The sequence below is a fragment of the Xylocopa sonorina genome, chromosome 1, assembly GCF_050948175.1.
Source record: "Xylocopa sonorina isolate GNS202 chromosome 1, iyXylSono1_principal, whole genome shotgun sequence".
NCBI lineage: Eukaryota > Metazoa > Arthropoda > Insecta > Hymenoptera > Apidae > Xylocopa > Xylocopa sonorina.
The window spans coordinates 18,897,654-18,921,797 of record NC_135193.1 but is presented as its reverse complement, the minus strand read 5'-3'; the positions used below and the strand labels follow the sequence as shown (position 1 = coordinate 18,921,797).

At 42.3% G+C, this 24,144-nt stretch overlaps 5 protein-coding genes across 5 annotated transcripts; 2 read left to right on the top strand and 3 right to left on the bottom strand.

Annotated features, from left to right (window-relative positions):
* Nucleotides 1-187: 187 nt before the first annotated feature.
* On the bottom strand, nt 188-11,128 carry LOC143427410 (plasmolipin). The gene is made up of 4 exons (XM_076901525.1): nt 10,758-11,128; nt 1,614-1,781; nt 1,411-1,524; nt 188-1,322 (listed from the first exon to the last, which is right to left on the bottom strand). The coding sequence occupies exons 1-4, from the start codon at nt 10,929-10,931 to the stop codon at nt 1,239-1,241; spliced, it is 540 nt and encodes a 179-aa protein (XP_076757640.1). The 5' UTR covers nt 10,932-11,128; the 3' UTR covers nt 188-1,238.
* On the bottom strand, nt 1,791-4,831 carry LOC143427296 (dynein axonemal intermediate chain 3). The gene has a single exon (XM_076901280.1). It carries the CDS (start codon nt 4,734-4,736, stop codon nt 1,893-1,895), a length of 2,844 nt encoding a protein of 947 aa, XP_076757395.1. The 5' UTR covers nt 4,737-4,831; the 3' UTR covers nt 1,791-1,892.
* Nucleotides 11,129-11,979: 851 nt separating the features above from the next.
* LOC143426066 (syntenin-1) lies at nt 11,980-14,794 on the top strand. The gene is made up of 8 exons (XM_076899193.1): nt 11,980-12,218; nt 12,537-12,602; nt 12,692-12,880; nt 12,944-13,054; nt 13,167-13,402; nt 13,489-13,642; nt 13,723-13,832; nt 13,909-14,794. Exons 2-8 carry the CDS (start codon nt 12,552-12,554, stop codon nt 13,961-13,963), a joined length of 906 nt encoding a protein of 301 aa, XP_076755308.1. The 5' UTR covers nt 11,980-12,218; nt 12,537-12,551; the 3' UTR covers nt 13,964-14,794.
* A 138-nt stretch (nt 14,795-14,932) lies between these two features.
* Brun (trafficking protein particle complex subunit brun) lies at nt 14,933-19,619 on the top strand. The gene is made up of 12 exons (XM_076909535.1): nt 14,933-16,112; nt 16,199-16,472; nt 16,543-16,741; nt 16,824-17,035; nt 17,092-17,290; nt 17,376-17,790; nt 17,868-18,088; nt 18,184-18,541; nt 18,624-18,780; nt 18,849-19,026; nt 19,110-19,333; nt 19,428-19,619. Exons 1-12 carry the CDS (start codon nt 15,175-15,177, stop codon nt 19,617-19,619), a joined length of 3,567 nt encoding a protein of 1,188 aa, XP_076765650.1. The 5' UTR covers nt 14,933-15,174.
* An 81-nt stretch (nt 19,620-19,700) lies between these two features.
* Nucleotides 19,701-21,731, bottom strand: Pif1 (Pif1 DNA helicase). Its single transcript, XM_076909536.1, has one exon. It carries the CDS (start codon nt 21,638-21,640, stop codon nt 19,787-19,789), a length of 1,854 nt encoding a protein of 617 aa, XP_076765651.1. The 5' UTR covers nt 21,641-21,731; the 3' UTR covers nt 19,701-19,786.
* Between the last annotated feature and the right edge of the window lie 2,413 nt (nt 21,732-24,144).

Genomic DNA, 24,144 nt, shown 5'->3' with positions numbered 1-24,144 from the left:
AACATCTTTGTCGATCGTTGTTGAATACCATTAATTACTTTTGTCTACTTGTTGCGTTGTCGTGAAAAGAAAAAAGATAATCGGTTACAATTTGTATAGACATATTCGATACTTTATACGCGTTGATTGTACCATCATTGTTAGACGCGAAGAAGAATGGAATCCGAATAGATTCTAAAAGACAATATCGAAAACGAACATATATTTCAATGGTAATGTGTACAGAAAAAGTACAATGTATTCAAAAAACATGCATTCGCGTAGTAACGAGTAGTCGCATCGACGAATGCTACTTACATAGCTGTCCTTTATGAGAGAGTGAAGAAAGTACGAAAAAAAAAGAAAAAAAAGGAGGAAAGGTAAAACAATGTACTGCATTCGCTTTGTGCAAATATATTACCTATATAAAATAGATATGTATGTATGTATATATATAGACGTATATATCTAGTGGGTGTATACATAGATATAAATAAAAAGTCGCGGTAGTGCGAAAAAGGTACGGTTAAAAAAGTAAATTGGACGGGAAAGCGGCGCGCAAGGTATGTGTGCAGATATTAAAGGCCAAAGGTGTGACCGATTCGATTGCTTAAAATTTGGAAGATCGACATCCAATATGGACTTCATCGACCTCGAGAGCGATTGAACATTTAAAAAGCCGACCATTACTTCCTCCTCGGCATTTTCATTGCCGATGAAGCTGTTTGTACGATAAGAAAATTGAAGAGCCGCGCGACGAAGAAAGTCCACGATGCTCGCCGAAACGGAGTTGTCGAGGATCGTTGGCGTCTCTTCAGCGCGGCGCAACAGTTCGTCCTAGGCTAGCGCCAACCTGTATGCTTGTCTGCTTTCTTTTTTGTTTCTGTTTTTTTTAATCGTTCAAGACGAGCGTGATCCCAGTAAACCGTAGTCGCAAACTTCCGCCGATGCAGGATCGCGCGGTTCCAGATTGCTGGTACCACGGATGGACGCGATCGAACCGCGCGATCGGACGATCGATCGACTAATTTTTAAGGCACGTTAGTTGCAGAGTCCCTTCTTATCGTTACATTAAGCTACGACACATTGATCGGGCACATTCCGGCAGGGGCCACGTTGGACTAGCTTCGATCCAGAAGACCTCTTGTACGATCTCGTTGTTGGACGTAGAACGAGCTATCGGGAGAGCCCGAGTGTGGTAGCTTCGTCGTAGGTGCTCTTCAGGTACCTAGCATTTTTTCAAGTACCTCTGCTCATCTTCACTGCGTATTGCTGCTTCGCCATTCGACCAGCAAGAAATAGGCTCCGGCTGCGTACGCCAGCGTGTTCAGGATTCCAAATACCTATGGAAATACAAAGGAGAAGGTTTAATCTTATTATTCTATTTAGTGTACAGTTCAGTATAGCTTGATAAAATTAGTTTATCCTTACCCCCGCTGCAATATTCCTAGCCGTGGATGATCCGTGCACCGCGCTCCACAAGGACAGTTGCGCTATGAAGGCAATCATGTAAAGTACACCGAATATCGCCGTGTTCAAAAGTTCCTGCGATTAAAAATGCCTCGTAAATATCAAATAGATTTACGACTGCGAAATCGTGAGCGATTGCACGTGTTAAGATCCTAAGTGTTTACCGTCAGAATCCAGTTGATGGGTAACTTGAGCGCCTCTCGAATCGATAGCAAATAAATGAAACACCAGAGCACGGTGGCGATGAAAGCTGTTACAGCGACGAACAAGAACCAGTGGCTAGCACCTACGTATGCCGGTGAGGCGCATGCCATGCATATTATACCAAGACCCTGAAACAAATTAAAACACACGTGGAATTTAACCACATCTCCCCCGAGCATTTCATCAACATTTTCATTTACATTTCTACTTGTTAGAGTGATAATACGAACGCACAACGACTATGGACAATTGTTTCCTAGCGCTTCGTTGGCTCTACGTCGTACTTCGGCAAATTTCTCTAAGTAATCGTTAATTGATCTTTCGATTTCCATCGGTCTCTCGGACCTTTCAACCTCCGAGTTCGTTTCGAACAGTTCAGGGAACTGTACGCGCAACGCGTTCGAAAAGTACAGGTCGCGACGTGCTATCGTATCTCGAGCTTTCTCCAATTTCGCGTTCCGTTCTGTTTTGTAAACGACAAGCGGCAGCCTCTTCGCTTCGATTTCAGACGGAACTAAACGCTTCTTATCCAAAAGCGTTCCCCTCATTCTGTCGAATTCCTTCGATTTCCACGCGACGTCTTTCGGAACCGGAGCACCGCGCATCCTTTTCACTGCTTTCGATCTCAGACGCGCTTCTTGTTCCCGTCGATACCTTTCCCTCGCATCCTCCGCTTCTCTCCTACGCGCCTCGTCACGCCTAGCCGATCTTTTCGCTATCGCCGCCGGGTCGTTGGCTAGAAAATCGTTCTGCCAATTGGCGAACACTTTTTTCCGCCGCAATTCCCTCCACGCGTATTCCTCGAACCAATCCATCCTCTCGACGATATCCTCCCCTCGAACGATCTCTGGCTCCCTGAACCCGCGAAACACTCCGTCGCCATCACCCACCCCGATCATCCTCGAGCCTCCGATATCAAACACGGACGACTCGAACAAAGCCAAGTGTGCAATCGATTTCGACGACACGAGCTGCGAGAATATTGGCTGATTCGGTTCGTTCTTTATATCCCACATTTCAAGGCTCCCGTCTTGGCTGCCAAGCAGAAACACTCCGGGTTCATTGGCCCAGCAACAAGCCGTGTACCGGGAGAAAGTTTTTCTTCGAAACAGCGGAGAATCCATGTAGCCGTCATTCCAAACGGCAAACACTTGACCACCGACTGTCAACAGGATGTCCTCGAGATGCGGCGATCGTGTAATACCCGTAACGGGACCATCGTGTACGTACGAGCAGCTCAGGACCTCGCAGTCTACCGTCTCCGCTGATTTCACCTCCACCGATCGCTCTTCCCATCTGCACTTTATCAACCCCTCCGCGCAACCGATCCACAAGCTTCTCAGGTAGTCCTCCTTCCTCGAGTCTAACTTGCTCGCGCCCCCCAAAGTTTCATCGCATTCGCGAAGAAAGTTGATCGACGGCAGACACAAGCACAAAGGGCTAACGTTTCGCGAGCGCTCGTCCGGAGAACGAATTGTTAAACGAAGCATCGGCTGGAACAGCTCGCCGTCCCAGCTGAGAAAGTCGAAATCGGGAGAAAGATTCCAAACGGCCACGGTGCCGTCCTCGGAAACGGTTAGAAACTGTACGCTACAGGAAGCGGACGATTTTGTCAGCTTTCCATTTGGCTCTATTCTGTACTTGGCTGGTATCCATCGAATTTTTCGAACAGGCAGGCAATGAGACCGGTGTTTATCCGAGACAATAATTGGTCGTAACACCGATCCGCTCCCAGGTTTCACACGTTTACCATTACGATCGTTGCAGAGATACTCCCTGGCGTTCCAAACGACTACTTGGCCGGTGGAGCAGCCGCCTATTACGAGACGATCATTGAAGAAACAGACGGAATACACTTCTCTGTGATCCTGAAGCGCAACCCGTGGACGTAGCGGATCGTTCAACCTCCAAAGAAGCACCCTGGCTTGAAATTCGCCCAAGTTCGGAGATTCGTTCCTCGACATTGAATTAGAAGCGGTGACGTATGCGATCGCTATGTATTCCGTGAATTGGTGATGGAAAGAGACGTCCGATACGGATTTACCTGTTGTGAAATTAAAATCGACGAGCGATACCTGCTCGCGAAACGTGACCGCCTTGGATGACGCTTCGATTCCACGACCTGATCGAGATAAATTTTCAATGTCGTCTACGTGGAGATTCATAGCTGCGTTGTATTGAATCGTATCGATCATTTCCTGCGAACGAGCTTCCAGGAACAATTGCAAAGGGGTCTTCTCCGGCGATTTTTCATCGTCTTCCTTGCTAAGAGCAGTCTCTTTCCCTTGCGACTGATCGTCGTCACTCCGTTCCAATTCCTCGTTCGATCTTCCTCCTCCTTCGGAATCTTCGTCGACGACAGGTTCGTTCAAACAGTCTTCGTACGCGTACTGCGTCCACGCGTTTCTGGGATAGCCAGGATACGTCTGAACGAACGTTTCTCTAGGCTGCATGCAAGTCTGCACGGATCTGCAGATGCATTTCTTGACGACGTTCTCGAATTTTTCGTCGACGTTTACGAGCTCCGTGTAACTGTCCCTGGAACCATTCGTATTTCTATCGCTCAAGGTCCTAGAAGAGCCCAAGAACTTTCCTGGTAGTACGATCTCTATCTCAAAGAATTGTCTTGTGTTTCTCACAAAGGTTTCCTCCACTTCCGAGCCGCCGCCAAAAGATTTCCACGGTTTCGCTGTTTTTATCACTTTGCCAACAGCTTTGCCTAAGATAACGTCGCTGATATTCTTGTTTCGACGCAATATCTGGCGTTTCGCCTCCTCCGTGAGGCAGATGACAAAGTCGTCGGAAATCAATCGAGCGGAGGAGTAGCCTACGAGTAAGGTGTCGGCTTCGTAAGCCTCGATCCTTTCTCGAAACCCTGCTAGAGGCGAATCTGGTAGTCTCGCGTGTTTCGCGACAACGTCTCGGTGGACGAACGCCCACGGGTATTCCAGGAACACGTGCTCGCCGACCAAACAACCCAGTTCTCGTTGCGTCTCGCGATCGATCTTCACGCGTTCCACATTTTCGATATTTTCGTCGACCAACGTCCAGCCGAGCGATCGCGTAACCCCATTTCCTACCATCCCGTTTCGCTTTATCACCGTTTAGTCTGGGGTATCGCGAGGTTACGAGGAGTTAAGTCGAGCGTTCCCCGGTATCGATCAAACTTTTCTACGTCCCATGGAATCGAGCGCGCGTGCATGAAGGAACAGGTGCAAGATTTATTCCATAAATTTACCTCGTTGCTCCTCTTATCGTTTAGATATCGCGGGACGAGTATCCGTCAGCTGCCAGTTTATTCCGCGTCCTCAAATTTCTCGAGCCGCGAGTAGAGACCGTGCCGTAGAAGGGCAGCAGGAATTTTCGCGCCGTGTCCTCGGCTCACCGTGTTACAGGAGTGTCGTGCGTGTGTTCGCGAAACGGCGCGCGAACAGCGGTCTAATGAAATTTAAATGTGACTGCGTATAATGCGCGAGTGTGCACCGGAATGCGTGGAAAGGGTGAACGGGCGCGAAAGTGCGAAGGATTGGAACGCCGGGAGTGTGTGTGGCGAAGGAAGAATTTCACTTTCACCGTTTGAAAACGTCGTCGACCGCGATAAACGTTCGGCTAGGAATGTCTAATATCGATTATCCGTGCGACTAGTTAAGTATCGCCGCTCCGACACGGTGTCCCGAGCGACGCTACGAGCATTTCAGAACACGGTTTGTCGAGCACCAAGCGTCCAGGCCACGCTGGTTGGCTCGAGCGGCCGGCAATTCGCGGCGAGCGAGACTAAATGTGTAATGGCGGCTACTAAAATAACTTCATGGAGGATTAAGTAGCCGGTGCCGCGCGGGAAATATAGGTCGGGATTCGACATTATTAATGGTGGGAATGATTTGCGCGTCGCCGCTGATGCACCAGCTCCGATCCACGTACGTAACATTAGCGATGTCGTAACAACGATGCGGCCGTTAGGCTCGCGTCTTAATCCCATTCACTCGAGCTGGTCGTAAGCATGTAGATATGGAATTGATGCGCGGCGAACTGGAACATAACGAGTGACCGTATCCATAGACCTCGCCTGCCGTTTACCTGTTTCCGTTAATACCACGATTATAGCGTTCGCGAGAGAGTCACGGCACGTAGGTATAACGAACCATTAACAGAACCGAGGCGTGGGTGCTACTTAGACAATGTGGAGCGATGAAAATGATCAAGGCAGCGGATCGGCTCTAAAATTAGCGACGGCCGTCCGAGATCCAAGTTTTCAACGTCGAGACGATCGCTCATGGTGTTTGGCGAACGACGACAAGATTTATTGGAATGTTACTAGATAGCGGTGCTTGAAGTGGGCACCCGGTCGCCGGCAGCCAAGGGTCAGATAACTTCGACCAAGTAAATACTATCGAGATAACAGAATATATTAAGTTGAACGGATGCGAAAGATGCAGCGGAGGGATATTTATCCACGCGCGTGTGTAACGCGATCGTGGCCGTCTGCGAGCGTATGAAACAGCTTACACGGCCGAAGCCGAGGGAACTACGCGGACACGCGAATACAAGACGCGCAGATAAGGCATAACGCGAAGGGAAACCGCGTACGACCCACATACGCGATTCGTACGCGATTACCGACAATAACCGGTTGGCAGTTACAGCCTACACCGATAATTTGCAAAACTCTGGCAGTTTCCATCTGCCAGTGCCAATTGATCGAGATTAACGAGGCTGTTTTCGTAAAGATCGGCAGCCGTGATCGGTACGCACTCACGTGAGCTCATCAAGCCTTTCTCGTTTCACAATTCAAATTGAAGTTAAAAAATTTAATTGACGCGGACAGACAAGCTGTCCCATTTGTGCAACGCCAATACGTATCGAGCCACTTACGTGTTAATGATAATCGTCTGGACTGTATTTACTGATAATTCGAGCGAATCGTCGTCACTTACCGATACGAGAAACTTGTTACTCACTACTATACCCTAACAACGATACGGTTACTTCGAGGCGGTGACGCAATTGCACTCCTTAAAACAGCGATGACTACGAGACGCTCCTCGTTTTATCTCGGCTCTCCAGAAATAATTATATTACAATCAACACGAGGAGGCGAGATCGGCCGCTTTCGTTTCGCAAGCACGGCTCGTCTCGTCGCTCGTAGTAAATGTAGTAAAATCGGACGAGCGAGCAATCTCCGTCTTCCGTCGTGACAACCTTCGTAACGACACCGGAAGCGGCGAGTCATAAGAAAACGAAACGTCGATCGGTTCCATGCTGGTTTCGCTCGTTCGAATTGGCCAACTATATCTGGAACCGAACTACTTCGCCGTGTGTCGCGAGTCCTCGAGAACGAAACGCGAGGGAAACCTCTTTTCCTTTATCGACGAATCGAAATTTCCGCGACATTATGATTTACCGAACGATTGCGCGTTTCCAGCAAAGTGACGCACGTCGCGTAATCGCGATGAAATACACCGCGCTTTTTATAGGAACAGCCGCGCAATTAGCGATGCAAATCGCGCGAAATAAGACTGAGCTTAAGTCAAAGCGCGTACGTTTCGACTCCGAGTATCGGCCTCAATCCTGCGAACGATTACATAAAACTCGCGTTCTGCCCGCCGCGCGATCGTTAGATATTGGTTTGTTGCTCGCGCGCGCGAGTAACATCGGCCATTCACAAGTTTTATCGATTCGCGCGATTCTATTATGAGAAGACGAGCTCGGTGACTAATAACCCGAGCCGCTCGTTGCTTTTCAAATACGTGGATCATTTGCACAAGCGTCCACCCACGTGGTGTTAACGTAAGAGTAATGCTCCTAGGAGGTTGGACAGAGCAACGCGATTGCAACGAGCTTGCACGTTTCACGGATATTATCGTGTTTAATTAGCGGCTGTCTAGTAAAATGATGAGAATATCGGCTTGATAAAAACGAGCACAATGTAATCTAATCGGCTGGCGGTACTTTCTGGAAGAAAAAGGAAAGAAAGACAATAGTCATCCGACTTGGACACATCCCCAGTATGTCCGCTTTATGAGGCGCGGTTTGTCCTTGCCTCTAAGGTATACACGTAAGCGTGGTACTTGCGTACAATTAGCGAGGTGTATAACTTGTTGCATCAACCGATATGCTCGGCGGGCAGCCTACACGCCACAGGAATCATCGTGGACCCTGTGATACCGCAACCGTCGTAACGCGCTGCCATTGCGTAATTATTCTGCGTCGCTTGCACTATATACCCTGGCCAATTAACGTATGTGTGTCGTGACGAATATTCGTCGAGATCGTTGAAAAACGTAGCGAGAACAGACCGTTCGATAAAAATGGAGCACGGAAACGTGTATACGCGCGAGGTTAGCCAGAGCATCGGTGGCACTCGAGGCTTTTGCACAGCGCTGCCTTTTCGCTCGTTTTCTTCTCACGCGTCATCGAAGAGAATTGCTGTACGCGCGCGTATTATTATTACCCTGACCGAAATTAACCCTTCGAACGAGACCATCCGCTCCCATTCGTCTTGACTGTTGTGAGAAGTACCTGCGCGATACGAGGGGAGCCAGATCTCTTTCATTGCTTCGCTCTTTCACGCTCCTGTTGTTCGACGCGTTACAAAGGCGCGAAATAGAATCGGTACTACGAGAATAGAATTCGATTCCCCGTTTATCGGTATCCAACGAGACCACTTAGAAAAGCGAGCCTAAGTAAGACACGCTTGGACAGCGTGTACCAAACGGTAACCTTGAAAAATGCTGGATTCATTCTGTTCGCGAGTAACGTATACCCGTAACGTGAGATTACAACTTATATCGCGACTCTATAGGCATGTATACGAGAATAAATATGACGCACGTGAATGACACGATACATAGCGATCGCATTATGCTAGGTGGACATAATAACGTATCAACAAGAGCCAGCCGATGATCGTTGCAGCCGAAGATTCCGGCGATTCGGTTCGCCTACGTAGTATCTTGTACGTAAATCGAACAACAAGCTTACGAAAAGATAAGGTCTCGATAAGACGATGCCGAACGCGGTGCTATTTATTGCGCGGAATACGCTGTTACGCATCGCGTTGCGATACTTCCGCGTGACCACGCGGAGAGAGAGAGAGAGAAAGAGAGAGGAAGAGAGACACGCGAAGTTTCGATGAGACGACGGTTCGAATGACTTATTAGCGATACGTAGAGAATTCTTCCTTTTCTCGTAACGGTGGATCGATCGGCGGTACGAACGAAAATTGCGGAGAAAAGGTCAAGGACAGCTGGAATTCCTAATGAGTCGCTACGATACCGTTGCTGCTACTCCAACGTATGGCAGTAGGATGGAACTCCGAGTATGTGGGACGCCACGTATGGTCCCGGTCATCAGGATGAACATGTATGGTCATCGAGCGTACGTCTAGTTTGTAGGGACGTGTGTCAGGCGCATCGGAACTATGCCACTGGCCGGGAATCGTTCCAACTTTTTTCGGTCGATCACCAAACGATCGTCATCCTCAGGTGGAACCGGTTCCACCGCTTCGATGTATCATTGATATTTGTAATTTCGGTGCGTGACGTTATAAGAAATCTATCCTGCGGACGGTTCCACGAAGCTCGCCATCGGTTGTACGATTGTTGCGCGTACAGTAGCGTCTATCGCGGGGAGGTATTTAGGAGTTGTCAACGCGTAACGATCGTAAGACGTTAATTATATAGGATTCATGACGTGTGTTACGTTGCACGCGGATGCGCGATCAATAGTGCCCACCCTCTGTATCGACGGATACGATTCGAGGACGGCAAAAGTCTCGCGGAGCTGCGTGGTGTATTTAATTTCTGTCTGTCGGTAATGCGATCGGATTGCTGCAGAGTCACCGTCGGGATTTATCGCGCCAGATAGCCTTTCCACTTTTGCGCGTACGTTAAACGACACTGTTACACTCGGAGATGTTGGTTCTTCCTGCGCGTTCTCGTTAAGAGTTTATTCAAAGTCGAGCCATGGCGCGATATATTTTGCAATGGTGGAGAAGGTAAATTTAGCTCTTCGTTGGTGTGCACGTTGTTGAATACAGGCCGCGTATGTGAGCGGTGTTATTTGGAGCATAAAAAAGTAGTAGAGGCGCGCGATTTTATTTACATGCGTGTGTAAACGGGGAAAACGTCGACGGGTGTGTCTCCGATTGCACGTGCGTGAACCGGAGCAACCGACGCTTACCGATGCTGATCGGTTAACGGTATACACCGTCAATTTCGACGGGAGATATCACACTCCGGTGGAGAAAGCAAAACATCTTAACGGTACACGTTTACGATATTAACAGTTGATATCCGAATTCCTTAAATACGAACTACCCCGCGCCTGTTCCATGAGGATAGTTCGTTAATCGTTCCGTAAGAAGACTACCGTTAGGTGGTTATGCCGTTGCAGGTTCAACGTCACGGTGCAAGCTACGCACACGGTTCAGTGCTACGTGTGTAACTCGTTTGCTTTTTCGTACGAAACAGAAAAAAAAAAAAAAAACAGAAGAAAAACCTCTTTCGCTGCACCGCACGGGAAACGAGTACGGTACGAGGGACGCGCGCGTTTAAAATAACAATGCCGCGTAAAAGATGTGATGATCGAAGCGCCAGAAACAATGATGAATGTTTGCCAAAATCTAATAGGATTAACGAGAGATCGTGAAAAGTAAAACCTTGCTTAAATGAGCGAGCCGTTCGTATTTCGCTGCGCCGTGTAACCGCGTATATGTACATACCATGTGTGTACATGTATACCATATCCTTGAGGTATGGAAAAAAACATGTACACAACGTCTGCTAATGCGTGCGATTCTATTTTTGTCAAGATAAATGTACTTTGAGATCGATTACGTAATATTATAATAATTAATCAGTTCTTAGGGGGAAATCAACGAACGACATCGACGAGCTGAATCGCTTCTACAAATCGATTTAACGATACCTTTATTCGTACTGTTCGCATTTTAGTCATCTGATGAGAGAATGCACAGTGTTATTTATAAAATTATAATCGATCATTGAGTGACGCGAACAAATTCTAAATATCGTTAAGGAACGAACTTCACCTAGGTAAATTAATGATTACAAGAACAATGATTCCAAACGCATCATACTTACCACCTGTAGGAGCTTAATGATCCCGGGTATCGTGGAGAAGTAGGGCACGTTCAGCGTAATGTTTGTTAGAGGGTTTGGTTGAACCGGTTCTGCCTTTGCGGTGGGCACCTGTCGTGGATTGTTGCTCGCGTTGTTGCTGGAACCGTCCATCGTCACAACGGTCTCCGACATCATGTTACGTTTCCTTCGACAAGTGTACCGCGAGACAATTCAACGTATATATTCGTCAGTGAAAGGCACCGGTCTAAAAGCACTATTAGAAAATGAAGGGAACCGGTACCGCGAGTGCCAAGCTCGAAACACCTGTTGGTTCACCACAGCTCGCACGGAGGCCTCACCACTGAATACTACCTACGTATTAGCCGACGACCCGCTATTCCCCTACTGCATTCTATTTCTCCCCCCCACTTTGGCTCCATTCCTTCTTTAACTTGTCAACGAAGTTGAAGCCAATCGCCACGTTTTATGCGGTTTCCGCTTCCTCTTCGACCGCCCCAATTGATAAAATCACTCCAATAACTTTTCCTCGCCGCTCTTTCTATGAATTATCGGGATTCTTTTAATATTCGTGACTAAACTTTGTTTCATTTGTAAAGTTTACAAATACATTATCTTCAATTTAAATGCAGAAAGAGAGAGAGATTAGTTGTATATTTATCGCGTAGCGGAGCTTTTGATATCGTTATTTCACAAAGTTACGATTTCCTCAAAGGCATTCTGCGAAGCAATCAATTAATATTTCGAATTTGTACGTGCAAATTTGTGAGTTGGAATTAAGATTTCCTTCTGAAAAGTTTTACGAGTGAACTTTTGAAACCAAGCCTGTTTCCCGCGGGTTCGAAACAACGCAAAAGGTAATTGGCGGTTGAAACGAACAGAGTTCCGCGTGCAGGTATGTAAGAGTAATATGTATCCAATCATCTACTTGCGTAACGTTGTATTATATCCAATACGCTTACCAATTAATAAATTTCTCTAACAGAACAGAGAGTACTCTGGTCCATCTAATAAAGTGAATTTTATAAATTTTATTCTAATTCCTGTTTCGCCATCTCTGCAAGGAGGACTCAAACTGGTTGCATAATATTATCGACAGCAAGGTAAACTAGCGCAGAACTCGTGGCGTCATCTTTTGCGGTAGGTAATCGCATCGTGTAGAATACAGTACCTCAGAGTTCGTTTAGATGCTGCAAATGGTTTTTTCTCGATTGTAACAAGCAGGATTCATTTCATCATAGAAGCAGTAAACCTATGCCATGTCCAGTCCTAAAGATCCGTGAACATTACTCACTAGGAAGACTGTTTTGTTCATTGTTTGTGGTTTATCGGTGATACTTCACGTATCTTTGGTGACGTTTAAAGCGCGTGACATCGTATCTTGCACAAAGTAGTGTAACCTGAAATAAAAAAAATTTAAATATTAGAGTGCAACGACCGCGTTATATTGATTACTTTACAAAGGTAAATACACGAAATACTTTGCAAGTAGTTGCGCTTATACTTGATCTCAGATATCCAGCACATTCATCGCATCGGTATGCAGACGACCATCAGTTGGAATACAATATAATAGATATTATCTCTGAACATTTTCCTTATTTTGTATGTTATACATGCAACTATTCCTATTTCATCGATAATATTTTTGTTTTATAAATTATAATAAATAATTTAATATCTCTGTTTGTTTTCTTCCTTTGCAACCAAATAATATTTTACAATCGCAAAGAAACACTTCCTTGAAGCATAAGTTACAAATGTAGGTGCATTTTATTCCAGAAAAATCTGTACAAAATGTCTCTATATCCAACGTTAGAAGACATGAAGGTGGACCATATGATGAAGGTAACTTCTGTACCACTATGCAGTTATCAATATTAATATACATATATAATACATATGACACTTAATATTCATTTATATCACATTTATAGGCCCAACTGCAAGCCCAGTCAGAGTATAATGCTCCACCTGCAATGCCTCAACAAATTGAACCATCTGCACCTGCTTATAATTCTCTTTCTAGTACTTTGTATCCCATGTTAGGAGAATATATGGGTTTGGAACTTACAGAAGAAGTAATAGCACAAAATATGCCTGAATATTCTATTGCCAATCGTACTGTAAGTAGTACAATATAACATCTATGATCTTGATAACTTGCTAAATATGAAATTGAATTTTAGATGGCAGTAAGCGTGCCTGCAACCTCGGGTCCTTTAGCAGGTATGGTTGCACCACTGTCTGGCCAATCGCTAGGATTACAAAGAGCACAAGTTACTAATGGCATAAGAGAGGTAAGTAATCAGTCATAACTTTGCATATATACCTTTGCTATAAAATATGCATCAACATGACAATATGCTAAAAAAGTATGGCATTTATGATATTATTATGTTCTTATTGTAGTTAATATTATGCAAAGATAAAGATGGAAAAATTGGCTTGAGAGTACATGCTGTAAACAATGGCATTTTTGTATGCCTGGTAAGGCAAAATTCACCTGCTGCACTAGCAGGATTACGGTTTGGTGATCAAATATTGAGTATTAACGAGGTCTCTGTTGCTGGATATACAATGGAACAAGTTCATAAAATGTTACGAAATGCTGAGATTAATGGGATTAAGGTCGTAGTAAGGGACAGGTTAGTAGTTATCTAATTCGAAGAAAATTGTAAACAAATGAAATTTATGCCCCGATAATTTTCATTAAATTTCATCGATATTTCAGACCATTCGAACGCACAGTAACAATGCACAAAGACAGTATGGGATACATTGGATTTCAATTTAAAAATGGAAAGATAATTGCCTTAGTTAAAGATTCTTCGGCTGCAAGAAATGGACTTTTAACCGATCATCAAATACTAGAAATAAACGGAAAGGTTTGCTTTCATTTATAAAATATAGATATCTCGCGTAAGTGATATAAGCTTGATAAATCACATTTCGCGAAATGGTTTAGAATGTTGTAGGTCTAAAGGACAAAGAAATTACAGCAGAGATCGAGAAAGGCGGAGATGTAATCACGGTAACGATTATTCCATCGTACATTTATGAGCATATGATTAAAAGGTATGTTTTTGTCAATAATTCATATTACTCTTTAACTTTATGATACATATTTCCTACTGAAATTTTTCTCTCTCAGAATGAATAACAGTTTACTGAAAACGTTGATGGACCATTCCGTGCCAGATGTTTAAAATACCTTCCTTACAAATCAATTATATATTTTTTAATTTTTTGAAGGTCTATATACTTGTCATTCCCAATATTTTGCAATCAACAGAATAATCATACATAAACCAGGTATGGTACTGTGTTTATATTGAAAGTATTGACACAACATTCTAATTAATATTTTTATAGATGTTGACTTATTTTTTTTTAACTAAACAACTAACCAAAACTAATAGAACCGTTTTATCATTCTTTATATGTTAATGCCATCAGATCGAATTTTTAAATTTGCATAATATTAATATTTACTAAATATCTAATGGGCTTATATTTGGTCATTTTGCCATATAATTACTATTTATTATTGTATGTGTAGTTAGGTTTAGGGTATACCCTTTGTTGTTCAATTAGAAAATATATATATATATCACTTGTTATCCCCTCATAAACTTTGTTCGTATATAATTATTTATAAAAATATCTCTTATAATATATATATAAAGACTTGAAGCCGACAAATGTTTTTTAAATGACTGCGCTTATTTGTGTGCTATTTTGTATGTACATATATGTTTGTGTACATTTTTTAAATTACCATACTTTCCTATATCATTTTATTTCTAAATTTCTATTGTTTTTTTCTTTACAATAGCATATATACTTTGGCATATATACTTTGTTATACCTGGCATTTTATAAAGTTACTATTCCGAGAAAAAGCAAACTGTTTCATGCTGTTCTTGTTTGTCAATGTGTGCCAAAATCTTGTATAATATATGTAAGTTACACATAGCTATTTAAGATAATATATGTATACAGATTTCGAGAAAATGTAGACGCCTAAAAATGGAAAACTGTCAATTTTAATACCTTCGTCCCCTTACATATTTTCTTGTACCCGATATATCCTTATCATCGAGCCACTTTTAAACGTTCTAATAGGAAGTTATCTTCTCTCGCTCAATGGCACACGATACCATATGATAACTTCTTGTCACGCACGCGCATTTGATCTGTTTCAAACGTGACAGTTTTGGTTTATTTGTCGTTTCTGCTACTGCTGCAGTACAAGAATTATCCAATCGAGGAATAACATTACGTATATTAGTATGATGAACGCAGAATTTAATTGCCGTCTTCAAGATTTCTTACGTGCCTGTTTCGTCGTAGAAAAGATTACCATTTATGTGAACCCAGGTACCGTAAAGTACCATTAGTTAGTGGAGTGACATAAATGCGCTCGGCTATCAGTGTTATCCTGTCGAGTCCGGTACCCGACAACAAGATGTCTCATCCTGATTACGAGCAAACTGCTCACGATCATGCGGCGTTACTTCTACTTTTGAGACCGATTGGTACGCAAATCAAACAAAAAACTGTTACTAGGTTATGTGAACGCATAATTAAAGCGGGCAGCAGATTTACAGTGGCCGATTCTACCGGTGGAACACGTGAAATCCTTGCCAGATTCGTTAGGGAGCATCCAGTTGAAAATAACGATTGGGGAGATTTCCAAACCCATAGAAGATTGTTGGGGCTGATCACTTTTGGCAAATACGACAATCAAACAGAACTGAACGAGCTATGTAGAATACATGAAACGTTGAAGGTAAAATACACTGCAACGTTGTACGATTCGCGCGCTATACTTTTTGGGCCACTCGAGTCGAATAATGTACACGAACCACCAACGTCATTTAGTACGCCATCGAATTTCAAGACTAGAGCTGTATTCTATACCGACGAGACGTGCCCTGACTTAGAAGTTCACGTCACGGAGTGCCTCAATTCTCTATTTTGGATTCTAGAATCCAAGAGATTAGAAAGGTCGAGAGAAAAAATAGATAGGGTCTCTCTTCTGTTAGCGCCTTTTGAGAAAAAAGATTTTATTGGACTAGACCTAGAGTCTAGAAATAATAGAAAACGATGCGTGGGTCGGATGACAAAACATTTGGGGGATTTGTGCCTTCAAGCTGGACTTCCAGCAGATGCTCTGAGTAATTATAATTCTGCGGCTAGTGTACTGCAAGCTGTAAATGATTGGCTCTGGCTAGGAGCAGCTTTCGAGGGTCTGTGCGCGGCATCTGCTTTAGTGTTGTATCCGAATATGTGTAGAAGTCTTCCATTACAAAGAAACTCTTCCCTGCAAGAAGGAAGTCCAGGTAAGCAGAGGTATGTACGCATCGTTACCGATACTCTTAAGATGTGCAAGTTTTATACTTCATAGAAGAAAAGCAATAGTTTATTACTATATTTAGAAGGGGTTCACAAGCTGTAACTATTTTACCAACACCACCAGCTATAGAGGTGGTGAAAAGTACAATGCCACATATTTTATTACCTGAAGAAATATCCAAAAAGTATCGCGAGGCTATAGTTCATTACAGTAAATATCAGTACGCTGGAATAATTGAGACAGAAGCTAGCTTTAAAGCTACAAGAATTTCAATTGAACAAAACTGTACTTTACAAGCTGCTTCGTATTTAAATAATGTCATACTTATAAATTTGCCATTGAGTGAGCAAGAAAAAGTATGTAATTCCACTGAAACTATTTACTGAATAGTGTAATAACGACAAGTAATTATATGCAACATTTTAGATTGATCGATTTACTACATTATCAGATTTATATACAAGCTTTGGCTTTGTAAGAAAAGCATCGTTTTGCTTAAGATTAGCTGCAACAAGGCATGTGTCTCAAAATAATCCTAATACAGATTGGCAACAGTGTTACAATTTAATGCTGCAAGCTACCTCTGGATTTAAATTGTCTTTAGATCCTATAGACATGTCTCCCGGTAATTTATTTTTTTCTATATAGAATAACATACAACATCGCGCTATAAAGCATAAACATTATGGAAAAGTTTGTTTCTATAGAGAATCATAGAGGTTGGCCGGTTATTCAAATTCAAGTGATAAATGAACTCGTTACCGCCGCTAATCGTATGGGCAATCCAGCATTGGCAACGAGACACATGACATTTTTACTTCAAACGATGTACAATTATTTAAGCCCCAATGAACGTAAAGAAACCGCTTTGCAACTTCAAAGCGTGTCCCAGCAGTGCGAAGGCGCTCCGGTACCTCTTGTAAGTTTTAAGAGAGAATGTTACAACCGCGTTGAGAGTACAATTTTTTCCGATAGGTTTTAGACTCTGGCACGGTCATACCACCTGCGAACTTGACTAATATTCCGAAAACCAAATCGTTCGTTTTAAAAAATATGCAACCACACCTTCAGCCGCAAAAGATCGAAAGAGTCAAGGAAGATCACGGCCCATTTTTATTTACACCAATTAATTTTGGATCGTTAGAAAGGAAGAATATATCTAAGAGTAAAGTTGGTATGTTCACATGTCATTAATATGAATATTGGCCCATAAAATTAAATGTACAACAGTTACGTTACAATAATATAAATTATCACAGATTACTTGTGGGTAGAGGGTGATATCTGTGAGGTATCGATGCAACTCATTAATCCCTTGCCGTTCGAACTTCACGTATCCAATATGAGACTTCTTACAAACGGCATAGTATTTGAATCAATTCCCGAAAGTATTACGCTTCCTGCCGAGTCAGGCCCAATCGCGGTAACATTAGCGGGCAGGCCTAAAGAAGTTGGAGATTTAGAAATTCTTGGATTTAGTACGCACACTTTAGGAGTGAAATCGAACTGTAGATTAAGATACATGGAAGGGATGGTTCATTCTCAGTATACAGTCGAAGTAGTCCCAGCATTACCGAGGATAGAAGTAACTACAAGTTTACCTCAAACTGCGAGTTTCAGCTCTGGGGACAATATAGTAACTAGTGCAAGTATATCGCTATACGGCGGGGAAAGGTAAATTGTAATTTAAATGAGCGTTACGTCAGTTACATCATTCTTTCGATTTTTATATAGTCATTTCAACGTTTTAGCGCGGAATGTACTGTAACAATTACAAATAGCGGCCAAGTTCCTATTGAAACGATCGAATTATCAGTGCAATCAACGTTAGACGCGGTAACCGAAAGTAAAATATTTAAATGGAGCGATGAAAATTTAATGGCACAATTGCCATTACAACCTGGCGCTAATGCGAGTCTTACATTATATTTATATGCGGCTACGGATTTTATAGTATCTACGTCCCGAAATGGTAATATTAGCAAGAACTGAGTTCGATAGTTTTTTTTGTTTTTTAAATAAAAATCATGGCTTAATTAATCTTTCCATGTTTTGAATATGTTTTAGATATTAGTAGCAGTACATATCTCAGTCAACCGAGCAGTCTAATGTCTCATTCAGGGCACAGTTCGTTACCATCTAGATTAAGTTCTCCGTCACATACAAAGAGACAATCCGAGCTAACTTCCTCGTTCAGGTCAGGTTTAAGTTCCCTTTCCGGACATTCTTCCTTGGCCAGTTCTCGCTTATCAAAGCTTGCTGTTCCGTTGCATACTTCAAATGTTGTCGAAGGGCAATTAAAAATAAAGTATTCAGGTGGTGCGGGCCTAATAGCAGGCTACTGTCGTATTTCGTCGGTCTTTATAACCATCGAGATGTTGCCTAGTGTACAAATTACAAGTTGGGATGTACTTCCGGCAGAGACGTAAGTGGTAACAAAAATACGATATAACGAATAGAGATGTCGATTGGTCGTACTTAATATAGATACACGTATGTTCTTTCAGGCCATCGCAATTTTATCTCGTACTCGATTTAACGAATATGACTAATCACGAAATGGAATTGCATTACACGCAAACTAAATGTATTTACATGGAGGGTAAAGAACCTTGTAGAATTCCTGTGCCAGTCGATCGGTGCCCGCTTAATAAATTGTCCATGGTAATAATGATTCTTGCGTACTCTATGAAAATGGAACGTAAACATATTTCTTCGTATTTTATTAACAGTTAAATGGGGCTGGTGATATCAGAGAACTTCAGAAAGTTTGTTCTGAACATATTGCCTCATTAGTTGATTTACGTTGGCAATTATTGGGCACAGAATCGATCGGGAAAGCGACACTTTCCGGCATTACACTGACCCAGGATATGTTAGATCTCGTTAGGATGAGTCCTTTACAGTGGGGTATGTTTAAATAATCATTACACAAGTAATTCTCCCCTGATAACTTTCTTATGCTGAAATTGCTCATTACGCGCGTTTTCCAGAGATTAAAATAAACGATACTATTGTTAAGGCGCAAGATGAACTTACGTGTAATTTAGGGGAATGCGTTAGTATTGGAATAGGAATATGTAATGCTTTGGAACATCCATTGAGTGATCTAACGCTGTCTGTCAACTTTTACCAAGATCATCATAATGGAGTGAATAATTATCAATTAGAGACGAGATTATCCATCGCTGGCGCTAACAAAGTCATGCTTCCAGCGGTAAATTATGTTATCGACACTAAAATGTTAATTAAAACTCGATAATAACAATTTTGCATTATCATCGCAACGACGTTGTTTTTTTTATTTCTAGCTACAGGAATACGGAAGAGTTTATCACGAATGTCGCGTAGTGTTCTTTACAGCTGGACAATATAAAATAGATATTCAATGCAACAGCAAAGAATCAGCCCCGAATACGCCGGTGCTATGCTCGGAATTGATAAATGCTGGACACACATGGCGTTATATACCACCGATAGAGATAACTGTTGACGATTATTAAATGTGTGAGTACTAAATGCATAACTTTGTTATATTTGTAAAAAAAAATGGGGGAAAATGAAATGTGTCTATGCTTTGTTATGACAATTGTACCTTTTTTTTTAATAAACTATTAAAAAAAATTTCTCTAATAATAGTTCTTAATTTTGAACTAGAATATTTATCTAATCAGATTCTTTTTTTCTTTCCTAGTGGAATCATTTCCATTTCTTGCAAGTTCCGCCTAAATTTTTTGTAAAACATAAGCACAGCTGGATGAGCCCACACCTGTTGATTATTAAAGTCTAAAACTCTTAAAGATTCTAAGCTTTGAGCCCTTGAAAGAGCGACGTACGACTGTCCAGCATTAAAAACTCTTGTAAGGCACATTTCGACACAGTCTAAAGTTAATCCTTGGCTTTTATGAATGGAAAAGGCCCATGCTAATTTTAATGGAACCTGTTTCCTGTGCACTATGGTGCCTAAGTTTGTCTTTAAACTCCATTTTTCCAGCTTTGCATGATACTGAATGCCAGATTTAAATTGAACTACCGGTACATTGTCTGCGAACTTAACAATTACACCTCTTGCTCCATTTACTAGACCAGTAGATAGATTTATATTCTTAAGCAACATTACTTGAGCACCTATTTTCAGTATTAATTTATCAGGGACGGTCAACTGTTGATTCAATGTTGTAGTCATCGATGGATCAGAATCTTGAGCAGTGTAAACCTTAGATTCGCTTTTCAATTCATTTAGTTGAAACTCGTTAATTTCCTCAGCTTCGTTCACATGGGAACAAAGTCTTGTTGCTAAAATACCATTGTCTTCTATTTTTTGCTTAGCCGTTGCTTTCAATTTCTCAGCAATTTCATCAGTCACTCTACCTATTCTAATGTTATTTAAAATCTGTACAAACTCAGAATCTTTCTGTCTGTGGACAATTTGCAGTTCGTAATTGAAGTGAACACATTTCTCCCATGCACTACTTTCGAAACAGAACTGTGCCTTCTTGTCCCTTGAAGAGACCGGTGGTAGTTGAAAAAAGTCACCGCACAATATTAATTGTATTCCACCAAATGGCCTTTCGTTTCTACGAATATGTCTGGCGACAGCTTCAATCTTATCGAAATACTCTCCATCCACCATAGAAATTTCATCTATAATCAAATGCTTAGTTTTTCTCCACATTGAAGCAGACGAATTGCGAGAAGCCATTTGATAGCATCTGTCTAGATTAGCGGTTCCTAATCCGATCCCCGCAAACTGATGTAAAGTTATCCCACCGATGTGACACGCTGCTACTCCTGTACTTGCTGTGGCCATTGTGACCTCTGGAGGAAGGGCCGCTATTATTCTTCTCAACAGATACGACTTTCCAGTACCCGCGCTGCCAGTGAAAAAGATATTCTTCCCGCTTAATACTGCCTCTAAAATCCTACTTTGTTCCTCTGTCATTTGACCCACTGTTGGATTCTCGTACAATTTTTTCGCACTAGGTAAACTCAATTTGTTTTCATCCACCCGCTTTCTCTTCTTAGAAGCACTAGGGGACGGAGTTGTGATTGTAGCGCGTGACACGCTGATGGCCTTTTCTTTAGCTTTGTTCACTTCGGTACTTGTCGCTGGACTGATTTCCTGATGACCACCGAACGACTGATTAGAAAGTAGTTTCTCCTTTAACGTCATTTTTCCTGCTCGTTCCGACTCGTTTGAGATCTTGATGTATATCGTCTTTAAAAAACTGATCAGCTGAGATGTCGGGGCATTCGATAAGAAGAGCGTACAGTGTTCCTCCTTGAACTTAATAGAGGCTTTCCCTTCAGCCATGAATTTATTAAAAACCGATATAGATTTCAGCGATAGCTTCGTCGTTTGATTCGATTTCTCCGCGCGTACCTCGACAAACATTTCACGGAAATTATTGCGGATTAAGCGCAACGTGGCCGTTCGATGATTCGTCTTCTTTAACATAGTACCTTGGGAATTGGTCCATTCGATTGTAACGGAACACGTTACCGAACAGCTTTCTTGATCCATGTTTATTTACGGAAATATATTATGTACAATTAAATAAGCGGATATCAAACACTACTTTCCAAATTATTTCGTTACATCTGATAAGAAATTACAAAAGTTCCATTGAAAAATACAACAGACGTTGGCTTCTACTTGTGTTCATTCAACGCCATGACTGATTAATTTGGCGCGATATCCTCGCGCCAGGTACTAGGGACATTTTTGGGCCTTCGTAAACGATTGGTCATTGTACAATAAATAAATATGTATTCTTTAATCATAGGGTTATAGATAAATATACGTATTATTTATGAAGCCACTGGGGACACAATTGTGCGCGCACAGTCATTGCAATCACCGTTGCACTTTTGCATCTTCTAAAAAGTTTGTTTATAGTAACCGTGGCGCCATCTCTTCGAAAAGTGCTCAAACTGGTCGCACATCGTTATCGACAGCGAAGTGAACTACTGATCGACTGGTGGCGCCATCTCTGCGCAAAGCATACGAACTAATCGAGGTTCAGTTTCACTCATCTCTAAAGAGATGGCGCCAATTTTTCGATGGTTCACTTCGCTATCGATAACGATGTGCGACCAGTTTGAGCACTTTGTGGAGAGATGGCGCCAGTAGTCGATCAGTAACGATGCGCGAACAGTTTGAGCGCTCTCTGTAAGGTGGCGCCAGGTGTTTTAAAATAATCAGCGCGATAATTGAATCAACGCGGGTTTCGTTTCCTTCGAATACGCCCGAACCCTTTTCCGACATTTTTCTAATATTAGTTTATTATACCTTACTTATTATATCAAATTATATAAATACGCTGTTCTATTTCTAATTAATAGTACGTGTAGCCTGATTGAGAACACAGATTCCTCTAGTTCGTAACCCATTCTCTTTTGAAGATTTCTGCGATATTATGCGGTATCGTGTAAAGAAAGATAAGCGAAGTAGTCTAACGGAATGGTTTCGACGAAATTTGGGATCGTTCGTTTCATATTAAGTTCAGAGATAGCAATTGATCAACAAAGTTTTCTTTATGCCTGGGACGAATGCTGATAAGTCACACGATATTCCTATAATCACCACGCGTACAAAATGGTGCTCACCTTCTCCACAGCTATTCTCTTAAACAGAGACACATATCAATACATAGATGTACTTACGTATAATATACATATATTGTCTGTTACTTAACATAGAAAAATCAGAGCGCGCGAATCGTTTGCTCGAAGGCTTACTCGTTGAGAAAATACTGCGCTCTGTGATATGAGAACACCATCGGAACGAGACGCGATCTGTTTCACTTGCTTTCACATCGATATCGTAACACCGTCTCTATCAATCGTCTCGCCTCGGTTCGCCTCGTCTTAGACGACGCGCGGACGCCATTTGGTAACGTTTTTAGGGGAAGCATAAGCCGGAAGATAACGGGGGTGAATACACTTTCCGAGAAACCGTCGTTCGTGTCCAGAAAAATATGAAATGCGTATATATATTTATATATATATCCGCGTAAAGTAGAGGCACTCGAATCAGCTACACTGTTTGTTTGTTTCTTTTCGTTCGACTTTTTTTGGGGAGGGGACCGACCCACGTCTTCGAGCTTATACTCTGGATCTCGTTTACGAGGCGTGCTATCCCTAAAAGGGGAGTCATTTGGCAACGGACACGTTTAATCGCGTGGTTAATACGTAATTGACTATCGTATCGCGCGGCACTCTGCTACGTAAATGAACAACGTCGCGGAAACTTTTTAATTAACATCGAATCCGCGCCGTTTCTCGCTCTCCCCTTTCTCGGCTCGTTAAATTGCACATGGCGAGAGAGGTTCACTGAAATCTCCTCGGAACTGCGACTGCCCGTCGCGTTGCTTACGTACACTTGGCACGATTAATTGATTAATTAACCACGGTCGTTGATCACACGGGATGGTGGTCGAAATGGCGAGGGGGGTGTACGCGTGAAAATGGAAAACGGGTCGCGAACAATAATATCGTACACACTGATACACCTGGGGACTGCGAATATGGCTATGCTACGGGGATTCTAAAAAGAGAAATGACATCGCGAAATGTTTATCTTAACGTCTGTACACTGAGATGCGAGTTCGACTAGTGCTACCAATGGAAAACATTGATTTTTTTTTTATTTTCGGGTGCTCGCGGCCTCTAGCTGAATATTAGACTGAATCCTTTTAACGATCTAACGATTAGCATTGCACATGCCCCTTTGAATCAATCAAATTTCGATACCTTGAAATATCCTACGAGTGAAATCAATTATTGGCTGCGAAAATTGTTCTATCGCAAGGAACGTGAATTATGAGAAATTAACGCGTCGCGAGAAAATGGTTGGTAATTTAATATTCAGCCTGCGAGGTTCCGCGTTGACCATTGCTACTGTATGGATGGATTACATGTGTTGGGCCTTTGCGGGCGTAAAAGCTCTACATGAACAAGAGAGACTTCCCATCGTACTTTACCATTTCTTCTATTTACGATATATCCATGGAATCTATATAATAT

Coding starts and splice junctions, on each gene's coding strand:
- Pif1 (XM_076909536.1), bottom strand. CDS start 21,640: ATGGATCAAGAAAGCTGTTCGGTAACGTGTTCCGTTACAATCGAATGG.
- LOC143426066 (XM_076899193.1), top strand. CDS start 12,552: ATGTCTCTATATCCAACGTTAGAAGACATGAAGGTGGACCATATGATG. Junction 12,603..12,691: donor AGGTGGACCATATGATGAAG/GTAACTTCTGTA, acceptor TCACATTTATAG/GCCCAACTGCAAGCCCAGTC. Junction 13,833..13,908: donor TATGAGCATATGATTAAAAG/GTATGTTTTTGT, acceptor TTTCTCTCTCAG/AATGAATAACAGTTTACTGA.
- LOC143427410 (XM_076901525.1), bottom strand. CDS start 10,931: ATGATGTCGGAGACCGTTGTGACGATGGACGGTTCCAGCAACAACGCG. Junction 1,782..10,757: donor TCATTAAGCTCCTACAGGTG/GTAAGTATGATG, acceptor AATTTGTTTCAG/GGTCTTGGTATAATATGCAT. Junction 1,525..1,613: donor CCATCAACTGGATTCTGACG/GTAAACACTTAG, acceptor TTTTAATCGCAG/GAACTTTTGAACACGGCGAT.
- LOC143427296 (XM_076901280.1), bottom strand. CDS start 4,736: ATGGTAGGAAATGGGGTTACGCGATCGCTCGGCTGGACGTTGGTCGAC.
- Brun (XM_076909535.1), top strand. CDS start 15,175: ATGCGCTCGGCTATCAGTGTTATCCTGTCGAGTCCGGTACCCGACAAC. Junction 17,791..17,867: donor TCGCTATACGGCGGGGAAAG/GTAAATTGTAAT, acceptor TCAACGTTTTAG/CGCGGAATGTACTGTAACAA. Junction 19,027..19,109: donor GATGAGTCCTTTACAGTGGG/GTATGTTTAAAT, acceptor CGCGTTTTCCAG/AGATTAAAATAAACGATACT.